At 39.5% G+C, this 17,425-nt stretch overlaps 2 protein-coding genes across 7 annotated transcripts in view; one reads left to right on the forward strand and one right to left on the reverse strand.

Annotated features, from left to right (window-relative positions):
• Positions 1–445: 445 nt before the first annotated feature.
• On the forward strand, positions 446–4,223 carry LOC113535391 (uncharacterized). The gene has a single exon (XM_026928644.3). The coding sequence runs from the start codon at positions 649–651 to the stop codon at positions 2,905–2,907; it is 2,259 nt and encodes a 752-aa protein (XP_026784445.2). The 5' UTR covers positions 446–648; the 3' UTR covers positions 2,908–4,223.
• A 1,826-nt stretch (positions 4,224–6,049) lies between these two features.
• The window catches only part of shroom3 (shroom family member 3), a 79,469-nt gene continuing 68,093 nt past the window's right edge, over positions 6,050–17,425 (reverse strand). For all 6 annotated transcript variants that reach the window (XM_026928695.3, XM_026928694.3, XM_053240084.1 and 3 more), the window contains 3 exons: positions 16,450–16,555; positions 15,920–16,201; positions 6,050–8,977 (listed from right to left, as the gene is read on the reverse strand). In XM_026928695.3, coding sequence (XP_026784496.3) covers positions 8,642–8,977; positions 15,920–16,201; positions 16,450–16,555 — 724 coding nt within the window. In that variant the 3' untranslated portion in view covers positions 6,050–8,641. The remainder of the gene's footprint in view (positions 8,978–15,919; positions 16,202–16,449; positions 16,556–17,425) is intronic.

Genomic DNA, 17,425 nt, shown 5'->3' on the forward strand with positions numbered 1-17,425 from the left:
AAAATAAAGCCTAAACCAATGAAATTATGTTTCCCAAATGACCAAACTTTAAAACTAGTTTTCAGTCAGTCCTGATACAAGGGTAAGCCCTGCTTCTTTAGAGTAGATGAAACAGTTTCCTTCACATGTAGAGAGTCAACACCTCGAGCATTTCAGAACTGCATCACGTGCTGGTGGTAGATTTGTTTTATTAATGGCGAGAAAGCTCAGACAATATGGAAATTAAAACCTGTCCCAGTATAGGCGAATACAAAGTGCGCATATATGATAGGTGTACCTAATAAAATGATCACTAAGTGTAGATACAGGATTTATCCCAGAAATCGAGGAACTGAAGAAAACAGCAGGCTATACTGAAATGTAAAGCTGCAGACGATTACACAGAGTAGGTGGTTTCACTATGTTAATGCTGAATTGAAAAGGTTTGACTCATTGTTTGCTTTATGCAGGATACATTCCAGAAATATCAGATCACTTCATCTTGCACACAGTGAGCACACGCAGGTGTGCAGGTGGAGCGCACAACGTGCACGCGCACTGCGCGTGGGCGGGGCTTGTGTTCGCGCGGCTGAAACGCCTGACAGGTTTCGAACGTCGTGAACTTGGACGCTGATCGAAACTCCGGGAAAAGTTTTCCAGTGAACAAGCATGGCCACCGATTTCACCCAGGAGTCGGTGCTGCGTTTTCTCTTGCGCAACGAAGGAACCGTGCGGAACGTGGATCTGCTGACCCACTTTAAAGCGTATCTGAGAGAGCATGAGGACCGAGTGCGGAACCGCGAGCTGTTTAAAAGGTACGTAAACGCCGTGGCCACGGTGAAGCAGGAGGATGGAGTTTCTTATGTCGTGTTAAGGAAGAAGTACCGACCGCATCTGGGAGACGTCGCCACCAGCGCGGCCTCGGCAGATAGGCGGGCTGATAAGAAACAGGAAGGCGTTGGACGCTTCAAGGCAGAAGTGAGTGCTGCCAAACCCAGCCACGGTGAGAATCCCTGTCTGAAAACTCAGCTCTCACAAGTTCATAACACGGACCAAATCTTGCCAGTTGCAGGGATTGTAAACAACAGCAGAAATCATACTGACAATATTTACTTGGACAAAGCTTTCCAAACCTCGTCACATCAGCCATGGGAACAAAAGGTGTCCTCAGTCCCCAGCAAAGACAGAGCTATAAATACATGCACTCTGGGCATGTCTTCATATACTATGGACTCGAAACGCTCAAGTGGGAGCGGCCAGAGCTTTGACCAGCCATCGGAGGTAAAAGGAATGGAGGAGAAGGCAAATCCTAAACACAATGGTGTTCATGGTGCCAAACCTGGACAATTGCGAGAAGCAGATGGCTGCAGCCAGAAGTCCTTTTATCCCCCTCCAGATTATCCACACTGTGAGGTGAGTGTGACCCTTCCGTCCAAGGACACAGCACACAAACACACCCTGCCTGGCTCTTTTCAGTCATTTGATGAAAATCCGTCTTGTGCTTGGCCTTTTCCCATCCCTCTCAGACAGTCACAAATTTCAGCTTCCAGTCCGTGTTTAATTGAAATCCCTAGTGATGCTTCCTACTTTGATGCTTATAGACAGGATGGCCTCAGCCAGAGCAATGACAGTCTGCTCAGGCCAGATTGCAATGGTCAGACCACAGGCATTTACATACATGAACAGGAGGACTATGGAACAAAGGCAGCAGCTCCAGTCAGTCCTGCTCCCCAGAGGAACAGTCTTCCTCTGGAAACACCCCACCCACGTGTGGCTTCCAGCTACCTGGAGCCCAGATGCCTTCAAGGCCGGTCTTCCAGCCAAAATAGCCTCCTCCTCCCTTCTTCCATTAACTCTGACTGGCCTCGAGCATTTCCACAGGACAACTGGTCCAGTGATGATGCACTGAATTATCGTGGTGTTGTTTTGACAGAAGGTGGGAAGCAGACTCAGGCTGGCACCCATCGTTCCCATGAGGTCAGGCTACTGTCACAGCTAGATCGCCAAGAATGCCAGCTCACACCATGGCACCACTCAACTGGGCACCTTCATGACGAGGAACCCCAAGCATCTCTTCCAAGTTCAGCACCAGATGAGAGCACCCGCAACAGACCTGTTGCCCGGCGACTGTCTCACCGGCTGCGAAGCCGGATGTGTCGAAGCCTGGGAGCAGATCTGGACCAAGCATTTCGGGAGGATGGTGACACAGCCCGGCTCAAACGACTGCACCGGATTACCTCTTTTCTTAATGTCTCCTCCAGCCGAACCCACAGCCCCCTGGACAGTGTGTCCCCTGCCAGCTCTGTTCGCAGCCTGGGTCATGACTCATTGTCCTGTGGCCACAGAAACACCCAGGTTCCCTTGGAGCCCCAGGAGCATGAGTGGTTTGTGAAAGCAGCTTCAGGAATCTGGACTGATGTTTACGCCCTTTTCAGAGAGGATCCAAGCCTGCTGGCCAAACGGGACTTTGTGTCAGGCTATACTGTACTGCACTGGATTGCCAAGCATGGAGACCACCGGGTATTGAACACTCTGTGGTATGGTGTGCACAAAGCAGGGATGAAACTGGATGTGGATGCTAGGAGCACGTGTGGCTACACACCACTGCACCTGGCTGCTATTCACGGCCACAAAAATCTGCTGCGGCTCCTAGTGCACAAGTTCAAGGCTAATGTGGCCCTCAGGGACAACAGTGGTAAGAGGCCTTGGCAGTATTTGGAAAAAAACAGTGACAGAGATCTGTTGGAGTTGCTTGGTGCTCCCCTGGGGATGACTGGGGGTAACGCAGGGGTACAGTGGTCCTTAGATAGACCCCCAGTGGTACCTGTCAACAGATCAGCAGCTACAGTGAAGAGACACTCATCACTCGCTGCACTATTCAAACACAAGTCCCAACTTAGAGTTCCTGCCAATGTAGAGTTCCTCTAATAGAAACATGGTCTCAGGCTTCAGTCTTGGGAAACTGAAACACTGCACAGTCTAGTATTTTCCCTGCCCCAATACAGCTGATTAACTTCACAAAGGGTTTTATAGTCGGATGTTGAGTTGAATCTGACTCTGCAATGCTTTGTTTTCTCTTTGAACTGAAGCTTGTTTTACCAAGTATATTAGAGACTAAAGAGTCTGTCTAGTCTGTCTGCTTACATATGTTGGTTTTGGATTTCATGATGAAAATACATGCACATGTTCCACTTGTTCCTCCTTTAGCTGAAAGCATCAAATGGGATACTGAAGGTAAAGGTTTAACAGTTCACTTTTTGTAAGTTTAGCATACAGTATTGAAATTCTCACTTTGTAAGAAGGCTTTATGTTTATCTACACAATATATTAAAACATTTTGGGTGCTTTAAAAGTGACGAGTGATCTCTTTCTGTTATTTGAAACAGTGTAGTTTACCTAGCAAAATTCCCCTCACCATAGAAGAGTACTGAAGTGAATTGTTGTGTATACTTGGTGCCTTGGTGTTTGCTTTGCTCTTCCAAAATTAACTTGAGTTCTACCAGTCGCCTTTTGCTCATTATTTATCCTTCTCATTATTTATTAATAATCATGTATCTAATCCTGTATTTCTACTCTAATAATCTTGTTTTTCTAAAGGATCCGACTGCTGTAACACCCAGTTTTTTCAAGTTGAACTTGAAGAAACAAGTGGAATTTGCTTCCTAACCTGTGCTTCTTAATCTAGAGGAAAAACCCTGACTTAAAAAAACACCCAGCTTCTGCCAAAGCCTCTGTCCTGTGCTCTTTCACTTTCCTCATTAAACTTCCAGGAATGTGATAAAGTACCTAGTATGAAGAGTGAAGCTACAATACCTCCAGTATCCTTCCACAGTTCTTTATGAATGCAGGACTATGATTATTTCAAAACAGCCTCCATAAAATAGCATTTGAGCTATTTCCTTTAAGTTTAATTGACCTTTTTACGCAAATGCTAGCCTGTGCATTATAGTATGACATGTATATACATCCAAATAGAATATCAGTTTTTATTATTGGAAACAAGGTTTGCATTCTGGGATATCTGCTGTAAGATAGATCGATGTTAGCCTTCAGTTTTTTCACTGTGTGGGTTTAATGTTTTACCATCTGGCCCCAGCGTTTATTCTGGAATACGCTGAATAAAAATTGAGGTCTTAAAGCTTTTACTGTTCGAAAAGAACATTCCATTTTGGTTGTTGCTGGGGTGATACCATGGCAGCGTGTACTTGGATATATTGTACATTAAAGCTTTCCAGTAAAACTCACGCATTCACACTCACTGTCTCTCACTCTTTCTCCCCCTCTCCTTCCCTCTGTAGTGTACTGTTATGTTGGTGCATAGCAAATGAAAGGAATATTTGTTGAAGCTTGCCCAAGTCTATATAGAGTTTACTGAAGCATGCTAACAAAATGTTTTGTGCTACTGCTGTCAAGCAAGAGACCAAAAGAGAAGGAACTATGTCGCACTTAATGGACCCTAAAGCTTTTTAACAAAACAAAATGTCCTAAGTGCAGACCTAGATATGTTTGCTGCTTTAAATGCAAAACATCTCTCCATGAGCTATGGGGTGTGTGAAGTAGTCGCACGCATGTTCCAACACGCCAGGGGTGTGTTTGATACAAGCTGCACTTAGGAGGTTGCAGTGTCACCCTGCATGTTTTCCATAAATTGTTTAACGTTACGCAACTCCCTTATAGAAAAAACAAACTTGACTTTGACCCTTCGATTCAGCAAGGATTTTACTTCCCTATGATGCATCGTTTCAGGAAGCGGAGGTTTACAGTTAAAAAGATAGCATAAGCCTAAACTCTGCTTGGGAGCATTGGTTAGATTAGTCCCTATTTAACAAGCTGGATTTCTGCATGATTTATCCAGTTAAGCAACAAGTCTGCTTTATTTATTCAGTATGTTAAACCTTATTAAGCTGGGACTAGCTCATTTAAATACCATTAAATGCTAATTCTTATGATGTGAAAAGGAAGATCAGCCTAGTCTAACAGCAAGTTTCAAAAGGTCATCACCCTGAGCCAAAAAGGCTAGCTGGGTTTTCCACGCGTTAGCAAATTCCTCTAACAATCTCATATGTCTTTGTGGGTTCCGTGTTGGGATGAAAACCATAGTTAATATGGCTATGACAACTTTTTATTTAACATGTTTTAATAATGTCTAAATAATCTCTAAATATGACACTTCAGTGTTTATGTTCTTGCTGAGCAAGTTTTTGAGCAAGTTTCTGTGGAGCTGGTGTAATCAGGTTTCACAATGCCTTGCTTCACTTTGCACAGACCATGCTGGCAAACATTTACACATACGAATGTTAGGCTGAGTTTTAATGTACAGGTTATGATATTCTTTTGAAGCAAAAACAAAGCCATTTACATTCAGTTATACATTTAGTTGACAATTTATTAGGTATGTGTTTTACTTCTTCACCACTCACTGGCCACTGCTTAAGTTAAGACCAAATAGGTCAAACATAGCATATATATATATAAAATGCTATGGTTTAATTGAAGGAATGCTTTTCTTTCTTATCCCAGATGAATTGCAATCTATACTGGGTGGACATCAGTATATTGTTGTTTTGGTATGTTTGCCTGCATACCACTTCAAACAGCAACAAAGCAGAATAAATATGAAGAATTGTGTGGAATTTACAACAAGATAAAGGAAGACATGAATGCATTATGTCAAGCATTTATCTTGACAACCAGACGAAACATAATATACACCTAATTCAGCTTGTCAGGGATTTCAATCTGACTGGAGCCATGTTTGGGTTGGAATGAAATCATGCAGTCCTGGGCAGAATTCTTGAAATTTGGTTTTCAGCCAACTGCTTCTTTGGAGAGGTTTTATTTTATTATTATAATTTTGCTACCTAAGGCAGAAATGTTGATGCGTGACTTGTGAAAATACGGGATAAAGGGGTGAAAACAGACTGGAAACATGACGTAACAGCTTTGTGTTCCAGTTTGGCTGGTGGTCTTTTGATGGTCATCTTGTTGCACCTCTTCAGAATATTCAACATCACAGCAGGCGAAACACAAAATGATTGACATTTAATTATGCTGACTTTGCAGACAGGTCTTCTTTTACACAATAGATTTATTTGTAAATTGGTTCTGTGCTTTCTCTTTACATTTTCAAACAGCACAAAGCAAAGTCCAATGTGTTCCATTAACCAAAAAAAAAAACCAAACAAACAAAAAAAAACAACAAAACAAAAAATACAACACTTCAGCTGTCAGTTTCAACTCAAGCTGAGACTGAAGTTCTACTTCTATCAAAGGCAATGAAAGTGAAGTATCGGTGGTACCAGTATTGGTGTGCACATTCATACAGTGAGCATTACAGTGTGTCTTACATATATCTGTACAGGGTTACAATGTGTTGTAAATGTTTAAAATTAGCAAAAAATAAAGATGAAAAAGAAACATTTTTGGGCAACAGACAGTGTTTTCAGTATCTGCTGATACAGTATCCATCAACAGAAAGCAACCACTGTCATTTAAATATTGATTTCTAATGGATATGTATGGGAAATAGACAGATATTCTATCAATATATTATTTTATTGATAGCATTTTAAGATGTGTTGATTTGGAACGGTTAAGTGACGTGCACTTTTTTTTGCTTTTCTGTGAATATGGTATTTATTTAGGCATCCTAAAACAATTCACATTATGTACAGGCTATGTGCACTCTGGGCAAATCTTTTCTAAAAACTACAAACTTTAAAAATCTGGAGAGATTAGCACAGCATATGTACATGTACAAATTACATATATCCTCATATAAAGGCTATTTATAAATAATTCAAAATTCCATGGTAGCGTTTGGGTGGCATTTCTCAGATTTTGCTGTGTGGGCGTGCACGTGTGTGTTGGTGTGTATACAATTCATTCAGAATCAGGAGTAGTAAACCAGTCATGAAGTGCTCTGTTGATGTGGAGGATTGGAATGGTCATGTAATTATTGCAGCTATGTCTCTGTGTGTTTTGGGCTCTGCAGTTGCCTTTTGTGTTGTGTACTTGCATAAATTGCAATATTTTTGCTATTGTCATGCCATTGCCTGTTCACAGTGGTTTAATACAGTGGTACAGAGACTGAGCAAACACCTTTGCATAATGCGATCCAAAGATATTAGCTCAGAGTAGGTGAGAAAGCTGGTACAATTGTACATTTTTTTGGTTTAAGTGATTTAAATTACAGACTTCGTGCATAACATGCATATATTTGCTTCTTTTATCAAGTGCATGTTCACTCACATCCTCAGCAAGTACTGTACATTTTCACAGAAACCAAAATCCGTCCCGTGTTACTATTGTAAAGGCAAAGCGGCAAATGTAACATGGGTCAGTTGTAACACCACTCAAAAAATGCTGTAAACTTACGTGTACATCAGGAAAATCAATGTTAAACCATCATACATTCATTACTCTGTGTGATATAGCTTGGAGTGTGGCTTGGAAGAAGATCACTGGATGTATATTACAGTGAAGTGTGTGCTGAAGAGGTGCATGTAGAACAATCACCCATTTAAACATGTAAATGACTCATGTTGCAGAGCCCATAAACACATTATCTTTTTTTCATTTTTTCTATTTCTGTTATTTTTTTTTTTGTTATCATAGTCACCACAGTAAAACCATAGTTAAACCATAATAACAATGTTTACCAAAGTTTTTTTGGCAGTGTACAAAAACCGGGTTACTATGGTTTAAGCAAAATTCGGTGATCTACAAGCGCAGAAATTCCTGTCCGAGTGATGCCACCTTTCACTACGCCTAACCGTCTGAGACACCGCTGTTGCAAAGAGCTGTACAATTAGACTATAACAGGAGTTACAATTGTACCACAGGTCACACCCATGCTTTCTCACAATCTTGCAAACTGAAAGAGCATGCACAAACTCTGAAACATGTAAGGAAAAATATCATTAGAGAAATACTTCAGGTGTAGTTTTTTTTTTACTTACCCAGCACAAAAAAGGGTTTTTCACAAATTTTTCCAGCCAGACTGGACGGATCCTGCTGTTTTTTGTTGTTGTTGTTTTTTTTTTTCAAACAGACACAGAGAAGTGATGTACTTGTATATGGATACAGTGTAGTCACAGTTGCATGTGTGCATTTAGAGAAAACAAATGTCTTACAAGTGTACCAGCTCTCCTCTATGCACTCTTACGTAGTACACACATACTCACACATTCCTGTGTAGAATATTCATAAATAATTATTGCTATGGCTGAAAGCCTTTGAGCTGTTCAAAGGAAAGGGAATCAGCGAAAAAGGAAATTTGAAGACAGTCCTTAGTTTTCATCTTTGCAGTAGCTTCATCTATTAATTGTGTGTTTGTTTGTATGTGAGACTACAGCATTACTACTCATTCTGAATCACGTCAGAAGCAGGAAACCCCCTTTTTTATCCGTAAGACAGGCACAGGATGGAATTTTATAGTTTGTAGTGTGAACAGATCTATTGACACTTCCTAAAGCGAACAATAACGTTGTCCTTCATGCTATTTTGAATTCCTTCACTTAAGGCACTTCCCCACATGTGAGTGGTGATGGAATAGTAATAACAGTCTCTCTCTCTCTCTCTCTCTCTCTCTCTCTCACACTTGTTCTAACTTTCATGGTCATGTTTTTTCTTCTCAGCAGCTTTCAGGGCTAATGGACAGTCAGAGCGAGGTCACAGTGGTCAGTCTTGGCGAGTTGGAATCACTACAAGAGGAGGGGGCGGAGCCTGTTTGTGGATTGAGCTCATGGTTCGTGTTCTCGGTCAGTCTGCACAGTTGCTCCTCTCCCTGGCGGATGAGTTCGTCCAGGTGGCGCTGGCGGATGAGCAGGGCCGGTTTGGCACGAATGTAGCGTCGATAGTCGTGCAGTTGTGCAGTGCTCAGGTAGCCACCCAGAAACTGGAGCACAATGCGCTCACGTCGATCCAGGTTCTCTTTCAGCTCACGTGCGTCTTCCTGTTGACTGCGCAGCTGCCTTTGTTTCTGCTGCAAGGACGCCTGGACACACACATACATACACAATTCAAATTTCATTACAGCAGTTTTTTTAAATCCAATATACAATATTGCAATGGCTATAAAAGCAACTAGCAGATTAAAAGGTCGGGATTAGTAGCAAACCAAATTTACAACAGGGCTCACTGAATAGTTTGATGAACATGAAAATGATGTAAATCAAAAGCTAAGGGCTTCAGAGTCACCAGAGCTCCACCCAGCTGACCACCAATGGGAAATTCTGGACCGATGTGTTAGACAGCGCTCTCTGCCACAGAGCTGTTATAGTGGCACTACTGGATAAATGCAGTTCTACTGAATTGAGTATTGATTAAGCATTAGATTCCTATCTAAAAGATTTTAATTTATTGCCTTGTTGGAAGAGATGGCAGCTCTGAGTAGAATCTCCAGGACTTCATCTTGTAATTAGCATAATTCTGACATGACGTGAACGCACTAATAGTATTAAACTATTAGTGAAAAATAAGACAGCCTAAAGTACAGTAAAATAATTTTCTTCACATATTCCATCTAGTTAGAAAGCTGGGGTCAGAGTGCAAGGTGAGCCATGATAAAGCACCCCTGGAGGAATTGAGGATTAAGGGCATTGCTCAGAGGCCCAAAAGTGGCAGCTTGGCTATGCTGGGATTCAAACTTCCAACCTTCTGATCCTATAACCTTAAATAATGAGCCACCACTGCCCCTAAAATTGACCATGTTTCCGCCCCGTTTCAAACCAAGAGCCTTCTGCGTCTTAGGCAAACTTGATAACCACCACATTTACCTTTACATTTACATTTACATTCTGCATTTGGCAGACTCCTTTATCCAGAGCAACTTACAGGAGTGCTTTGTAGTCTCCATCAAAAACATATTTCGTGCTAGTACAAAAAGGAGATCCTGCTAGGAGTCAGTTGCAGTAGTCCCATCAGTGTTGACAAGGGACTGACCAAGCACCTGAGTGGCCTTTGTGGACAGAAATGGCCAGATCCTTGTGATGTTCTAAAGGAGAAACCTGCATGACCGAGGCAGGTTAGCAGTGTGTTGAGATTGCGTGTTGACACACAGTCTCTAAACAGACAAATTGCCACACTATGGGAACTAGGGGTTGCTTGACATTATTTCGGGGCATTGCTATTTTATTAGCGCAGTTAAATGCTGATAAACAACAACAAAGAATGTGTCAACCTGCACTTCAATTAACAGCCATACACTGGGCCCCATTTATCAATCTGTTAGTAAAGTTGTGTGCAAATATTTTGCGTAAGTCAAACCAAACTAAAATTTTTCTGCCATATTTACAAAAGTTTTGGAAATGCTGATTTTCTTCATACTCGCGTGTGTATGTTGATCACCTGTAAAGTGCAAAACACATTCCTGGCACTGCTCATTTGCATGTAGTGATGCAAACAAAACTCCATAAAAGATTAAGTGCACAGACGGCTGGGAGCATGAAATGAACAATGGGGCAAAGGCTGACAGAGAGAAATGGAAGTTATTTTGACCAGAAATGAACGATGGGGATAAAGGCTGAAAGACAGACGTGGAAGTTATTTTGATTCACTTCTATGCCAGTAAAAATATTTAATAATATACAATATTAATAATAATGTTAGCACTAAATACTCTATCAGCTGAGGCATTTGTTTACGGCTTATGGCTATACACAGACAGACCGGTCCATCCTCCATTTATATTCTTTTGTTATAATTGAATGATTAATTTTATTTGTCTTAATTTATGGGTTTGTGTTGGCTCGCTTTCTTTATTTTTTAAAATTCTATAAATAATGCCAATAATGTAAAATGACTGGTTTTCACAAAATTTTCTTTCATCTAGTGAACTAGCATGAGGACATGTTTTTTATAGAGACTACAAAACACTATAATGTCACTCCGGATAAGGGCGTCTGCTACATGCTGTAAATGCAATAAAATAAGCAATTTAAACTCGACAGTATATTCCATATATAAAAGTTCAGTAATCTGTTCAAATCACACTATATGGCCAAAAGTATGTGGATCCCAATGAACAACTTTGGGATGAATTGGAACGTCAACTGTGCACCAGTTCTTGCCCGCCATCAGTACCTGACCTCACTAATGCTCGTGTGGTTGAATGGGCAGAAATTTCCATAGCTGCACTCCAAAAACCTTTCCCTAAAGTGCAGAAGCTGTTACAGCAGCAAAGTGTGGACCAACATTCGAATGGGATATTCACCGAGCATATGAGAGTATGATGGTCAGGTGTCCACATACTTTTGGCCATATAGTGTATATGATTTGAAGTCGATCAAGTTGAGGTTTGTGTGTAAATTTACACACACTCAGGAACATGAGTAGGATATGAACATTTTTCCAAATTTACTAGATTTTCATGAATACCAAATTTCTTGTGTAAACACGTGTACAAATGATTTACAATTAATTCCATTTGTATCCATCTTGAAAAATGAGACTCAGTGTTTTTAGGCTACATTGTTAACAAAGAAAATAAATAAATCAGTGCAATAAACATGAAAAATAATCGGTGTATCGTATTACACTATTTAAGGACATGCCACTTCTTAAAATGCACTTGGGCTGATGACCTGGAGGCTCAGCAGAAATCATTTATTCTGGAACTGAGAGCATGTAGCATGAAAGCTCATCAACAGAACTCTTCTTATAGCTTAATGACTGGCCTTCCATTGATGTACACTGAGTACAGCAGCATTTGGAGGGTTTCTCCAGGCTGATAATGACTCAGGAGATGAGTCGCCATTGTTCAACTCTGGCCTCAGTAGCATCCGTAAATGAATCTGGATTGGCCTCTGCCTGCTGACATTTACTGTACAGTGATGTGCAATATGCAACACTGAATGTGTGTCTCATGACACTGGTCACGATGGGATTTTTAAAGGACAACAGTAATAACTGTAGGAGGAATTCCTTCAGGAGCAGGGAATAAATAAAGCCAATAAATAAGCCAGTAAAAAAAGATTTTCCCATCATTGTATTACACAATGTGCACTCGCTATAGAATTGGCTTCCGCTGGTCAGAAATATTTTCAGACTAATAAAGTACATTTAGCCTGCTTTCTTCTAGAGTTTGCCTCTCTGCTGTTTTTTTCCACCACCCTGATTAGTCAACAGCTCCCCACAGTAGCAACGATTCTATGCAACACCAAAGGTTCCCAGAGGAATCTTGACCTGATGTAAACAACTGTATCTAGCATTGAATGAGTCAGCTCCTTGAGCCGTGCTTTTTTGTAAAAAAAAAAAGGGCAGATCTTCTGACCCTCTCGCTAAACATTTATCAGTGTTCTGTTGGTCTAATGTTGGTAATTACATAATCACATTTAGTGCAACTTGAACCAATCAAAATACAATCAGTAAAATTTCCTATCATCTGTTTAGAACAATTTATATATTGTTATATTATTGGAAAGACGTTAGAAATACACACACATTTTTTCCCCCTCATTAGGACCAGCTAAATGTCCCCACAAGGCCAAAACTGTCATATATTTCTATGCTTATATATCCTCATATATACAAACATGCCAACACACTCATACACACACATTTGGGAGCAATTTAGTGTAGCTGATCCACCTACAAACAGGTTTTTGGGCAGCAGGAGTAACCTGAGTAACCTGAGCCTAGGATCAGACCCTAAGCTGTACGGCACCAACACTACCAACTGCACCACAGTGCCACCTATAGTTATATACAGGACTGTGCAAAGGTCTTGCACACATGCAAAGAAATGCTGTAAAGCAAATATGCCTTCAAAAATAATAAAAAATTAAAGGTTTGTATTTAAAAAATACTCTAAAGAACAGTAAACAGTAATGTACTAAATAACATCAATATTTGGTGTGATGAACCACTGCTTTTTAAAATTGCATCAGTAGTCTCAGGTACACTTTGTGCCATTCTAAGCAGGTTGGAGAATCTGCCACAGTTCTTCTGGAGACTGACTGTCACACCTGCTTCTGTTTTTGCAGCTAAAACCCATCAGACTTCATTATGTTTTTTGTCTGAACAACATATTATGTAATGGTACGGTGGTCTATTATGTAATATGTTACTTTCTTTAATGAAATGCAACCATTTTTCTGTAACATTTAATTTTGTGTTGTAACAGTAATGTTTGGAAACATAAAATGTCTTAGTACTAACTCAATAATGCAGAAGTGTCTATAACAAAATTTGTACTGAAGATAAGGTTGTCTAAGACTTTTGTACAGTATACACAATATACTGTATATTAAAACTATGTATGGTACGATGTATAGTATATATAACAGATTATACTCTCTCTCTCTCTCTTTATATATATATATATATATATATATATATATATATATATATATATATATACACACACACACACACACACACACACACACATATATATATATATATATATGGGAAAAATCATGTGCACTTGTGCCTTTTCTGGTAGCATGTTCTGAGCAGTATCCCAGATTAACAAAATGCTGGTGTAGCACAACATTAGCAGTACAACTATTTCAGATTTAACTCTGTATATTCTCATTCCCATTATAAATTACTGCCCTTAATATAGATGTTAATATAGATGCTATTGTTTACATCAGGTTTTATTTCAACCAAGTAGTTCACATGTTAATCTGTTGCCACCTGGTGACCACCACACTGCACATGTGTCATTTAAATCATGCTTAAAAATGACTCAAAATTCCATTTTTCATGTTACTTCACAATATCTAGCTACATATACGGTATATTCCTATCATCAGTAAAACAAAAGCTTAATATTATGCAAACATGATTTATGATTACAAATTAGTGACAATGGTTGGTGGTATTATTTTGGTAAATGTATGTTTAGTGACAATGTATGTATCATGTTTAGTTTTGTTTTTATTTTTATTTTATTTTTTAAACCTTTTTAGTTTGGGAGCAGCTAACACAACACCCTCTAGGTGTGTTTTCTAGTTCCTATTGTATGAATCAGTTTATTTAATAAGTAGATATTAATATAAATGGAATGTACAGTATAATGAAGTATGTAATAAGCATTAGGCAGTGCTGTTTAATGAAAGTACAGTAAGTTAATAGCAGTATCGATTCATCATTAGGAAACATTTTATGTTATTGGGTGTAATTTTTTAATCACCTTATTGCTATGTTTTGGGTAATTGTTAGTGATGTGTGACTTGTGAACTATCCTTTTAGTTCGGCTGTATGCAAATCAGACAAAATGTTTTCTAAATGCACATGGATTCTTATTTACTATAGGGATCAGGAAAGGTGAAACTTTCGCCTAGGTTTTTGGTAAAACAAATGCATAAAAACTTGTAAAATTTGATTTACAGATAAAAAAAATCAAATGACTAAAATATAGTATATTTTGTAGTATATTTTATAGTATATTTTAGTATAGTGACACAGTAATTTGAGTCTCACATTTTCCTATATATTTCTTAGGATTTAGATAGAGTAATATAAGAAGTAAAATAAGTAAAACAAGAAGGATGTGTGATTTAAGAAATTCTTACACAATCTTCTAAGCTCCTTTGCTAGTCTGTAAAGCTTGCTAGTAATGAGTAATGAGTGTGAAACAGAACACTAATACACCCATACTGACATAAGTGTGTGTCTAAATGAGGTGTTTTGAAGCAGTAGCACCCACAAATACACTCCCATTACATCCACACTGAATCACTGAAACATTCAATAGGAAGCTAATGACTGTAAATTCCAATCCTGAAACCCAATCTCACACACACACACACACACACACACACACACACACACACACACACATACACACAAAGAAAACCTTCCCACACAGTCTGCTTACTATATATGGCATGTTGAATTTGATTCTTCTGAATAGTATCAGGTGTTCAGCATCATTAACAGATTACTGATTAGTCATTATTCGCACAAGGAAGCAGGATTTTACAAAGACACCCAGCCTGTAGGAGACACCCACTGTGTATTTTCTGTGTCATATTGTGCTGTTTTCTCCCTGAGTTCTGTAGTGTTTATTTTTCTTTAGGTTCATGCAACCATTCCACAAGTTATAATCTTACTTGCTTTATCCCCTGTTTTAGTCTGATATCAGTATAAAAGTTGACTGATTAAATTATGCATATTATTTCGATGTGATCGATGTCAGTGACCGTGGCATAGGTGTTTGAGTATTTCAGAAACTGCTGAGCTCCTGGGAATTTCACGCACAACAGTATCTAGAGTTGACAAAGAAAACAAAAAACATCCTGTGAGCGGCAGTTCTATGAGGGGAAATGACTTGTTGTTCAGTGAGGTCAGAGAAGAATCGCCAGACCGCTTCTGAGCTGACAGGAAGTCTATAGAACCTCAAATAACTCTTTACACTCTTGGTGAGCAGAAAAGCATCACAGAATGCACAACATGTTTGGGTCGCATTTCACAACAAACACTGATTAGTGTTTATAGTGTAGCGTGTTTGTGATATATTCAACTGTTTAATTCTTTTCAGAGAGGAAAAGACTTAAATAGTGGAATTCAACTGGAATTTTGTTTACCTGAGCAAATGTGCACAATCATGATTCGTCCATGATGAGATAACGGTTTGTTCTTCCTATGTATGTAGACAAGACCATTTCCTGTTTATCTACCCAGTTTACGTGCTCTGTGTCTAGTCAGAGGATCAGCACTAAATCCCTGTTTATTTACTTTCTTAATTTGGAATTTTTATTATATATTGTTTGTTCTTAAAAATCATAGGTGGGTTTATGGAGTTGCTTTACCCACTATTTCTTTTTTTTTTCCCCATGATAACGTCCACTTTAGAGTTTGGGCCTAGAACCACTAAACTGAGTTCAAAGTGCAATAAATACAGCTCTATAACCTGGTTACAGGACACGGACTAGCTTCAGAACCGGCACCGGTGCAGCATTTGCATGTGTGTGTTTGAACCTCTCACCCTCTCCTCTGTGCTTCCCTTCTCTGGCTCCCCCTGCAGGGCGTTAAGGGCATTCTCCACACGTGCCAGACGTCCGCTCAGAGAAAGCAGCAGGTTGACGATTTTTTCCAAGTCGCCAATAAACATACGGTACTTCTCACTCTCATTGGGTTTGCAGTGCTCCTGCACCAGTGCCTCTATCCTGCAGCCCAGAGCACTGTAGCACTGCTGCTCCTCGGCCAGTCTCTCTCTCTCCAGCCGCAATGCCTCTAAGCTCACAGTCAGAGCTTGCACGAGCTCCACCTACAGGAGCAGAGGACACACTGTACTAAGTGCAATCTGCAGCATCTCCACGTTTTTCATTTGATTATTAATTTCTGATGGGACTCAAAACACTAGTCTGCAAACACTGAATGGAAGCTAGCAGGACTTCTTATTCTCAGTTACAACCTGACTTCTATTCTGAAAAACGTTTTGAGATGAATTATTTCTTTAAAAACAATGTTACTGTATTTTTGTCCAGAAATCTTATGAACAGATGGGAATCAAACCTTCTTCACATTCAGATTGGACTCTTCTTCGTCCAGATCAGTCTCCATCTGTCCCTGAACAGCTTTCACATGAGCCTCAGAAGCAACAAACACCACATTCTGAGCACTGTGTGAGGTAACACATACAGAGCATAACTTAGACAAATAATGGTCATACTGAAAATCAGGTATATGTGAAATATGATCATTTAAATAATGCTACAACATAATCTTGGTCCTACAGGGAAACAAACATATGCTCATGCGCACAAACAGAATACCATAGATCACTATTTTTTTTATTCACATCATCTAAATATAAGTATAAAGAAACAAACTGTCAAACAGTTTCAAGAGGGAAAAATATTCAGGTGCTTGACTCACCTAAAATTTAATGAACTCAATGAATGCAGCCTTTATAGTACACAGTGTTAATGTGTAGAACCCCCACTATCAGACTAAAGACAAACTAAAAAGCACTTAATGGACGGCCAGTTTTGTCTTCATGCGTAAACTCTGCTCTGTGTATAGCTTTTGTATTTAATGTAGTTGTATCTCTGTTTCTTTTCATTTTAGTTAGTTTTATTTTGTTTTATCAGAAGCCTAGGGACATCATAAATCATTGTACATTATCATATACCTATAAATATTGTGTGGTTCAAGACTGTTATTTGTAATGGGGCTTTAACTTCCTGTCCCACTTCTCAAAGTGGAATGCAGACACACACAGTCACACAGTCACACACACACATACCCAAAGTGAGATGCAAGAAAATCTGATGACAGATTAACTAGATTCCACTCAGGAAACAGGGCATAAGTAACTGTCTCACTCTTGCACACACAATGGCATTAATGACGCATATTTCCAGACAGACCAGCAACTCATCTCCTCTAATCTGTCCTAATCAAAGCACATGGAAACACCCACTTCAAGCTTTTATGTATGTAATGATTAACCTATGCACTTGTAAATATACACCTTCATACTGAAGTA

This window comes from Pangasianodon hypophthalmus, chromosome 15 (assembly GCF_027358585.1).
Source record: "Pangasianodon hypophthalmus isolate fPanHyp1 chromosome 15, fPanHyp1.pri, whole genome shotgun sequence".
NCBI lineage: Eukaryota > Metazoa > Chordata > Actinopteri > Siluriformes > Pangasiidae > Pangasianodon > Pangasianodon hypophthalmus.

Excerpts from the sequence above, each read along its gene's own strand:
- LOC113535391 (XM_026928644.3), top strand. The coding sequence starts at position 649 with ATGGCCACCGATTTCACCCAGGAGTCGGTGCTGCGTTTTCTCTTGCGC.